A 9,418-nucleotide genomic window follows, 5' to 3' on the forward strand; every position below is an offset into this window, starting at 1 on the left:
CCTCAGAGACACCTGAGTCCCTGCCCTGATCCTGTTACCTTCCTGACTCCCTGCCAGTGCAGGCCTTGCCTTGGCCCCCACCCTTGCCCCATTTTCAGGCCTTGGTGCCCGCCCCCCCGCCTGGCTCTGTCCTTCCCATTTCAGGGCCAGACACTCAGGCTCCAGCAACTGGAGTCCCTTCCCATCTCAACCTCAGCCCAGGCTCTTCCTCTTCAGACAATTTGTGCCTGCCCTCCTATGTCCCTACAGCCAGACCCAGCATGGCCCAGCTCCTCTCCTCCTCCAGGACTCACTGGGAGTGGCTTGGGAGAGGGATTTGCTCAAGGTCACCTGGTGAGCTGGGGAGGTCTCCTGAGTCTCAGTGAAGAAAGGGAGCTCCCTCAGTGACCCAAGACCCCCAGGAGCCACTCAGGCTGTCCGGGGGAAGGAAACTAGGGTGAAGAAAGGCCCAAAAGTGGGGGAACAGACTGGCAGGAGGGTCAAAAACAGGCCTGGGAACTTCTTTGGCCATGACCCAGCACAGGGCCTGGTCTCCAAAGGACCTAGGGAAGTATTTGTTGAACGAACGAATGAATGAACCAATAGGAAGAGTGAATGAGTGACAAGGTCCAGATTTGGCCAGAGATGGCTGGGGGCCCTCTGCTTCTGCCCTTTCCCCATTCTCACTCTTATCTGCTAAGCAGTCCCTGAAATCCTGATTCTTCCAGAATGGCTAGATTGCTTAGAGAAGAGTGATCTCACTCAGTTTAGGCAGAAAATGTTCAGAGTTATGTGCCCAGGGCTCCCTGCTGGTCACCTCTGTATCCCTGTGGATCTCTGTGGTCCCCTACATGAAAGTCATGTGGACAGATGCCTCATTCCCCTCTCCTGAATGGACTTCCCACTTCTGCTTGATTGTCTCTGGGTCTAGCCTGTGTTTCTGGGCCAGCATCTCTGTGAGGCTGGAAATTTCAGGGGCAGAGACCCAGGCTATATCAGGGCCCTGGGGTGGAAAGGATTTTTTGGGTGGTGATGCAGAGGTGATGACATTGGTGATGGGGGAGGTAATGACAGTGGTCATTGTACTGATGGAGATGATAATGTACATAATTATGATGATGGAAATGGAGGACTGACAGTGATGCTGTAGGCTGTGAGGTGATGGTGCTGACAAAGTGAAGGTGACAGTGATGGGATGGAGAATGGTGACAGAAGAGGTAGTAGAGGTAATGGTGATGGCAACAGTGGAGGTGAAAACAAAGGATGGTGATGGTGGAGGTGGCAGAATGAAGGGACGGTGGTAATGTGATGAGGCTGATAGTAAAAGTGGACAAGAGATGGGGCAGAAGAGGCAGGAAGAAGATGGGGTGGTGGAGTTGGAGGTGAAGATGGGGGTGGCGGGGAGGGAGGAGGTCAGAGTGGACATGGTGGTGGTGCTCAGGCTGCCAAAGAGGGAAAGAAGTTTTGAACTTACCCTGCCCAGCCCTCTGACTCCTCTTACAGATGAGAAAACAGGCCCCCAGGAGTACCTGTCTTCTGTTGCAGTCACGGAGGTGGTGGAGGAAGATCCAGGTGCCTGGAGCCAGTCCTAGGGCTCAGCCATGGGGGCTGAGACAGGGGCATCAAGGCCCTTTGGAAACCAGGCAAATGTCATGCAAATAAGTGTGCTGAGGGCTCCTCTGCCCTGGCAGGACAGCCAAGATCTCCACATCTCCCCTTCCTGAGCTCAGATCCTGCAGGGGACTTTGTTTCTGGCTCTGCCACTGATTTACAGTGGAGGTCAGTCAGATTCCTGGTCTGTGGAGGGAGATAAAAACAATAGATATCTCCTAAGGTTGCTGGGAGGATTCGACAAGATAATACATATCAAGTATTTAGGACAAAGCCTGGAGCAAGCAAGTTCTCAGTAAGGGCAGCTGCCCTGGAGTGACCACCACCACCACCACCACCATCATCTATTCCAGCCAGCCCATTTGGTGGATGCTGAAACTGAGGCCCAGCAGAGTTGCATTTCCTGGCGGGAAGGAAAAGGGGCTCTGAGACCCAGACATGCCCTTGCCAGGGGAAGGGGGCGGAGGGCGGACCCCAGCTGAGAAGGGAACAGGGAAAGAGCTATATTTGAGCTCCTGGTGTGATGACTAAGGAAGCTGATAACAGGCTCTGGGGCTCAGGGCGGCAGGCTGGGGGCAGCTGCCAGGGAGAACCGCCCCCCTGGAGACGGCTGTCTCCGGAGACACCTCCTGGCTCCCTCGCTTCCCTCTCTCCTCGGGGTGGGAGCTGTACTGAGGCAGAGAGTACATCTTGTCCAGCCCCCTCCTGGAAACGCTTAGTTCTACCCCCCCAAGCTGTGTGGGTCAGGGATAGGAAAGGAAGTGGTTGATGGATTATCGCAATCTCTCTCCATAGTAACCTAGTGAGGTTGGTAATAAGATCCCCATTTGACAGAGGAGAAAACTGAGGCCTAGGGGTTACCCAGCCAGTAGGGCTCAGAGCATGGGGTTCCTGGGGAGATGGTGGATACAGAGGTTCCCGTTGAACTCATTCTTTGAAGGAGAGTCTGCATTGCCAAACTGAGAAGAGAAGAAGTGCCCTGGGAAGCAGAGCGGGCAGCAGGTGCAAAGCTGTGGAGTGTGAAAGGGTCTGGCTGCCAAATGATGCAAAATCTGTACCCATGGCCTCATGGCCCTTTTGCTCAGAGTAAATCCACCTTAAGCAGGGAAAGGAGAGAGATTTTCTTCTTCCTCTTTCCTCTTTCCTCTTCCTCTTCCTTGACCCACCTCCCAGGGGCACCTGAGGATGGTAATGGTACATAAGATCTGTCCTCCGTTTGGCTCCCTGGTCATCTGACCCAGGCTTACTGTGAGGGTGGCCACACTGTGGCCACTAGTTGAGAAATGTTTCTAGATGCAGAGGGCGCCACAGGGTATTGTGGGAAGGTGGAAGAGGTAAGTATCAGGGAGGGCTTCCTGGAGGAGAACGCATACAGGGCCTGGAGGAGCATTTCTCCTCCCCAGGCTTCACTCCAGGGCTCCTTATTGGTACCAAGTGCCTCATGTTGTATCACTGTCCCCTTGTTCTCATCCCCTGGGGCAGGCGTCATCCTCATCCTCCCATTCTGCCCCTCAGGAATGGACTTAAGGAGGAGGAGTGACTTCCCCAAGGTCACACAGCTGGGGCTGAGCTCAAGCATCCCTCCTCCCTCTCCTTGGCTCCCCCTCCTCCCAGGCAGCCCAGCACCCGCTGTCAGCTGCTCTGAAGTGAGTGGCTATTTTTACGCTGGTGCGAGGGGATCTCGGGCAGCAGAGCCATGTAGGTTAGAAGGCTCTAGGACAACCGGCTTTAGCAGGCAAGGAGAGGTTCACTGCAGGGACATAAGCTAGTCTGGGGGCTCTCCCTTCTCGTATGCTGACCTGCCCTTGGCTCCCGTGCCCCAGAAATTTCTTTATTGGAGCTCAGAAGAGAGCACAGAGACAGACTAAACCCTAGCCTTGATCCTAGATCCAACTTGAGCCCTGATCCCATGCTGAGGCTAAGCCTCCACCCCAGCTCAAGATTGGGCTCTGACTCTAGTCAAATACTGAACCAGATCCAAGCCTGACCAAGCCTGATTCCAACTTGAGACCTCAATTCTTGACCCAGATTGGGCCCTGATCATAGTCACAGACTCAACTCTAACCCTAGTTCGGACTAACCCTTGATTTTAGACTGAGCCTCAACCCCAGGTCTAGACTGAGGTCCAAGTCTAGTCATTAACTGAACCTGGTTCCAGACTGAGCCCTGAGCCTAATCATTGACTGAACCCTGACCTCAAACTGAGCTCTGACCCTGGGTCACACAACTCTGGTTACACACAAACCCCTGACCTCAGACTGTGCAGTGAATCCGGTCAAAGACTGAGCCCTGAGTGCAGTCACAGACTGAGCCTTGATCCTGGTCACCGACTGAGGCCCAAGCCCAATAACTGACTGAGACCTGACTCCAGCCCCAGCACCAGTTCTAAACCTGGCCATAGGCTAGGGACTGACCCCAATCCAGTCTGAGCTTGGCTCTTCACAGACTAAGCCCCAAATCCAGCCCCACATAAGTATGGCTGCCGGCCTAGATTATAAACTGCCACATAAGGGCGTGGATTATGAGCAGAGATCTGTTCTGGGAGGTCCTGAGCCTCCCTTGGTCGCTGATGCCAAATTGTTCCTGGTACTGTCATGGCCAATGTCTCTGCCTTCAGTTTCACTAGCCGGCTTGTCAACCCTCAGCAGCCCAGACTGTGGCCCCTCCAGGCCACAGCGTCCAGGTTAATGCAATGAGAGTGGTTTGCTGGCGTCTGTCCAGTGAACAGTGAACGTGGGCCTGTGGGGCGCTGAGGTTTGGTTCTGTCAGCAGAAAAACCATGGGCTCCATGAGGCCTCTGGCTTCAGCCACTCTGAGACTCTTGCTGGGTGTAGAGGAAACCTATGGCCTATGTCCCATTATTTTTATAAACAGACTTTACTGTTTGTGTTTCAGTAATATCTATTTATTATAGAAAACGCAGAAAAATATTGTAAAGGAGAAAATAAATTCACCTATAATTTCATTTACCAAGAGTTGACCATTTTGACTTAGTGGCTTGTTTCTGTCTAGATTTTTGCCTTTTGGTCTAGGCATGTATATTTATACATACATATTTGATAAAATTGATTGGCTGCCACAGCCTCCACTGCAGTCGGTATTCTTGACAGCCTTCAGGAATGGGTCCCAACTGGTTAAGCCAGGGAGCATTTTCCATTCCCCTGGCCACTGGTTGGATCATGGATGGACTAGTGAGATACAAGGAGACTTTTGCTGAGGACTTTTGGGAAAGAAAGCTTGAGAAGTTAAAAAGGAGAGAGAGAGAGGGAGAGAGAGAAGGAGAGAGAGAGAAAGAGAGAGATTGATTTCCCCTGATTAGATATGAATGAAGAAGCCTGTAGTGGTCCTGCAGCCATCTTGACACCACACAGGTAACTGGGCTCATGATAAGCTGATACTATGGAAAGCAGAATGGAGACAGATCAGGTCTTGGTGACTTTATCAGCCAGATCAAACCTCACCTAAATCCCTCCCCACCTGGATTATTTTGTTATTTGAGCCAACAGATTACTTTTATTGTTTAAGCTGGTTTAACTTGAAGTTTCTGTGACTTGAAACCCAGAGCATCACAACTCCCAACAGCAGTATGCTGCATCATTAAGAAAAATTGCATAGTCTTCTATCCAAAGGAGGTACCATCATTTATTTTACTCATCCCCGGCTGTGACACGCTTCTGTCGTTTCTTGTTTTTCACCATGATAAACAGTGTTTAGATAAACGTCTTGACCAAACAATTGGTCTCCTCTCTGAATATTACTTTGGGTCAAATTCTGAGAAGCAGAATGACTGGGTAGAAGAAATATTTTTAGGGTTTTGATTTGTTGTGTCAAGTTGCCTTTCAGAAAGCTTGGATGAATTCCCACTTCCTCAGCAGTAAATAGAATGCTAGACATAGCCTATCATGTCAATAATCTGGATAGAATCAATTACATTTATTGTGTCCTCATGTACTTATAGAGAATGGATATTAAATAACAGCTGTAAGCCTATTATTACTAGTGTTGTTGTTGTTATTGTTATTATATCTTTACAATCAAGTCAGTAAATGGAAGGTAGCAGGCTATGAACAAAGGGCTCCATGCACACCTGACTTACATATTAGGCTCAGTGTCTAGGATCCATCCTACTTTTAGGGGTCCACAAAAATGTTTTAATTTTAACTTATTTTAAAGCCATAATTCTAAAAATGAATAAATAATAATGAACCCAGATTGGATTATATCCATCTTTTTATCAAAGCAGTTGTAAAATCTGATGATGATGATGATGATGATTTTTTTGATAGAAGAGGGGGCCCAGGAAGGCAAAACTGGTTAGGGTCCATAAAGCCGTAATGCAGGCTTGACTTGTTGAAGAGGATTCTGTGTCTCAGTCTAGATTCAGTGGGAAAGAGCACTGAGATCGATTTGCTTTGTCTGCCTTAGGCTAGAAGAGGGGAGGTAGCATCTTTGGTTTGGGGAGATCAGCAAAAGGACATTTTGAGTTCGAACCCCAGATCCACAGCTTAATCGCCTTAGCTTTCTGAGCCTGTCTCCTAACCTGTAAAACGGAGTTCATGGGGCCCTTTTTAAGGTACCTCGCCAGGTGCTGTTCTAAAGAGCTTTCTGTTGTGTATTAACACTTTTATCCTCCCAGCCCCTACAGAGTACGACGTAATATTCCTATAGCCACAACATGTGCTCCAGAGAATTGAAACCCACATCAGAATTTCGTCCAGAGAAATAAAAAACACAAACAAGGATTCTCTAAGCCTCAATTTCCCCGTTTTCAAGTCGAGCGTCTGGCCCAGGAATTCCCGTGTCCGTCCGCATCTCGCTTGCGCCACCTGCCGGCGTAAGGGGGAACTGTCTGGCAGCATCCTGTCGGAGCGTCAGCGCTCTCGGTCAGCACAGGCTGGGTGGACATTCTCAGGATGGGAAAGTAAAGGGCTGAGGGCCAGAGAGGAGCCCAAACCCCGTCGAAAGTGCGCGAGAGGCCCCCACGCCGGCCCTGGGGCGGAGACCGAGAGCTGGGGGCGTGGTCCCCAGTGGGGCGGGACCTCGAGCGGGGACAGGGCCAGCCCTCGGGTCCAGACGTGGCGCAGTGGCCCGGCGGTTCACCTCCAGCTTGCGGATCATCTTCGGCCCGGTTTCAATGCACCTACCGCTGCCTCCGCCGCTTTTGCTGCTGCTTCTCGCGGCACTCGCGGCCGCCGCCACCACTTTCCGGCCCGACTGGAACCGTCTACAAGGCCTGGCCCGAGCCCGGGTAGAGGTGAGTGCGCCGGCCCCCAGCCTAGGGACAACCGCCGCCCTACCCTATGACCCCTTAGCTTTGGGATCACCACCCGTTCTGACCTCAGGACCCTTCCAACTCCCTCCAGTCCGCCGGGACTTGTCCCTCCCACTCTTCAGCCTCAGAACGCCCCAGCATCCACTGTGGAAGCCTGACATCCAATCTTGCCATCTGGAAATCTGAACCTCTTCCCAGTTCCCCACCCCGCCGGACAGCGGGCTCCAGACACATTGGCCCTGTCTCCTAACTTCTTCCGCATTGGCCCTGTCCTCTAACTTCTTCCGGCCGGTGACTCCCAAATCTGCCCTCTGGAGCCCAACTTCCCATCCCCCCATCAATCCTCTTTTTCCTGGAATTCCTCCCCACCCTAGTTCCGATTGGTCTCTCTCCCTTTGCCTGGGGGAGGGAAGGTCTTCTGGAGCCTCCCCTCACCAGGCAAAAGCCAGGGAAGGGGGCTGGTAACTGCCCTACCAACACTTGTTCCGCATCAGTTCCCCCACACTCCCTGCCAGGAAATGCCCCCGCCAAAGTCCCTGTTTCCTTGTGTGACTTGGATCCTCACAGACCTTCTCTGGGCCTTAGTTTTCTGTCTGAAAAAAGGAAGGGGAGGAGGAGGGAGGACTAGAATGGGTGGTCCTGGGGTCTGGGCCCCTGCTAGGAGGTAGCTCCCCCCTAGAGAGTACAGGGAGGGGCCCTCCCACCCTCCCTTGTTGGGGAGGCAACCAGGTGATCTGTAGGGTTAGGCTGAAGGTGGCAGGGAGGGTCAGCTCTGCATGGGGTGACGTAGGGACCAGATGGTAGGTGTCTCTAATGGGGCCTCTTAGGGAAGTTCTGAGCTGTTTCCTTCTGGCCTGCCTCCACCCTGAGGTTCTAGAGGCCAAAGGGCAGGTCCAGGTCTCTACTGCCTGAGAGGAGTAGGGTGACCATTTGTCTTGGGCGTTGGGAGTGAGTCAACAGTCAGTATGGTGTGCAGGCAATAGCCCCAAGGCTGGTAAGTGCCCTTCGGGTCTCTGGCCTTGCTCCTCTTTTCCTCTGGTTTTGCTAGGCCTCAGCATCCCGGTCTGTACAGAGTTCCCCCTTTTGCCCACAAGGGATCCCCATCTCTACACCTTGGGAACTGCTCTTCCAGGGAGTAATCCACAGCCCCACTCAACTCCCAGCTGGGGGAGGAGGGTGCAGTGAGGGTGAGGGGAGACATGAAGAACTCTTGACCGATCCCATTTTGTCCCCCTCCAGACCTGTGGGGGATGACAGCTGAATCGTTTGAAAGAGGTGAGTTTGAAGGAAGGGGTCCCCAGCTCTGTCCCTTCTGAGTCTCCTGGGGCAGGGGCAACATGGTCCCAATGACTGGGTAGGGGAGGATCCCTGGGCTGGGAATCAGGAGCCTGCTCTCCTGAACTGCCTGAGTGCTGTGTGACCTCACTGGGCTTCCTGATGGTACCAGGAGCGGGGTGGGGTCTGATGCTATGGTTCCTCTCCAGGTGAAGGCCTTCGTCACCCAGGACATCCCACTCTAGTATCCGCCTACTGTGCTGGGGGAGGGAGGATGGGGAGGGGATCTGGAGAATGTTCTTCCACTTAACTTCACAGATCAGGATGACAAATGGTTTTCACCTGACAAATGGGGTTAATTGAGTGGCTGCCCAGAGAATTCTGAGGTGGTCTTGGGTTGGCAACAGAAATTGACTAGTGATGACTGTCACAGATACAGGAACCGAAGGGAGACCCTCTGATTTCTTTGAACCCCATTTCCTCAAGTGTCAATGGGGATTCCTGCCCTCCCTGGGCAGACGCGGTAGTGCTGTTCACATCAGCAAGGCCCCGGGAGACCCCATCTGCCTCCGCCCACTCCACCACTACCCACCTTAACACCATCTCCAGCCACAACCTGGTAATGAAACACCTGCCGGGGGCCGACCCAGAGCTCGTGCTGCTGGGCCAACGCTTCGAGGAACTGGAGGTGAGGCCTGGGGAGGCGGACTGGGAGGCGGGGCGAGAGGCGGGACCCTGCGCGCTGACTCCGCCCCGCCTCCACTGCAGCGAATTCCACTCAGCGACATGACCCGCGAGGAGATCAACGCGCTGGTGCAGGAGCTCGGCTTCTACCGCAAGGCGGCGCCCGACGAGCCTGTGCCCCCGGAATACCTGCGGGCGCCCGCTAGGCCCGCGGAAGGCGCTCCTGACCGCGGTGACCTGTAGGTCTGGGAGCGCGGCACCCCCCTGCCTGAGCCCTGGGGACAGAATGAAGCGCTCAGCGTCCCGGGAGCACCTCCCTCGCTGAGGGTCGACGCCCCGTCCCCAAGCCAGCAGGGTTGGAGTTGAGGGTTCCTCCTAACCCTTCTTTCTTCCCTCCCCAGCTCCACTAAATCCCCTTTCGCCTTAACTGAAACTCGACTCCTTCTTTGCTGCGGGCGGGTGAACAATAGGAGCTCCTCGAATACCCCTGGGAGACCCCGCATCCCCAGCTGCCTGGCTGCCAGAGTGGGGACGTTGGCACACCTTGCCCAGCTGCCCTCCATTCAAACCCCCAAGGGAGGCAGAGAGGAGTCAGAG

At 53.4% G+C, this 9,418-nt stretch overlaps 1 protein-coding gene across 1 annotated transcript; it reads left to right on the forward strand.

The window, feature by feature from the left end:
• Positions 1-6,464: 6,464 nt before the first annotated feature.
• On the forward strand, positions 6,465-9,254 carry SELENOM (selenoprotein M). The gene is made up of 5 exons (XM_014560261.2): positions 6,465-6,844; positions 8,102-8,137; positions 8,347-8,381; positions 8,747-8,825; positions 8,906-9,254. Exons 1-5 carry the CDS (start codon positions 6,725-6,727, stop codon positions 9,062-9,064), a joined length of 429 nt encoding a protein of 142 aa, XP_014415747.1. The 5' UTR covers positions 6,465-6,724; the 3' UTR covers positions 9,065-9,254.
• Positions 9,255-9,418: the final 164 nt, after the last annotated feature.

The sequence above is a fragment of the Camelus ferus genome, chromosome 32, assembly GCF_009834535.1.
Source record: "Camelus ferus isolate YT-003-E chromosome 32, BCGSAC_Cfer_1.0, whole genome shotgun sequence".
NCBI classification, from domain to species: domain Eukaryota; kingdom Metazoa; phylum Chordata; class Mammalia; order Artiodactyla; family Camelidae; genus Camelus; species Camelus ferus.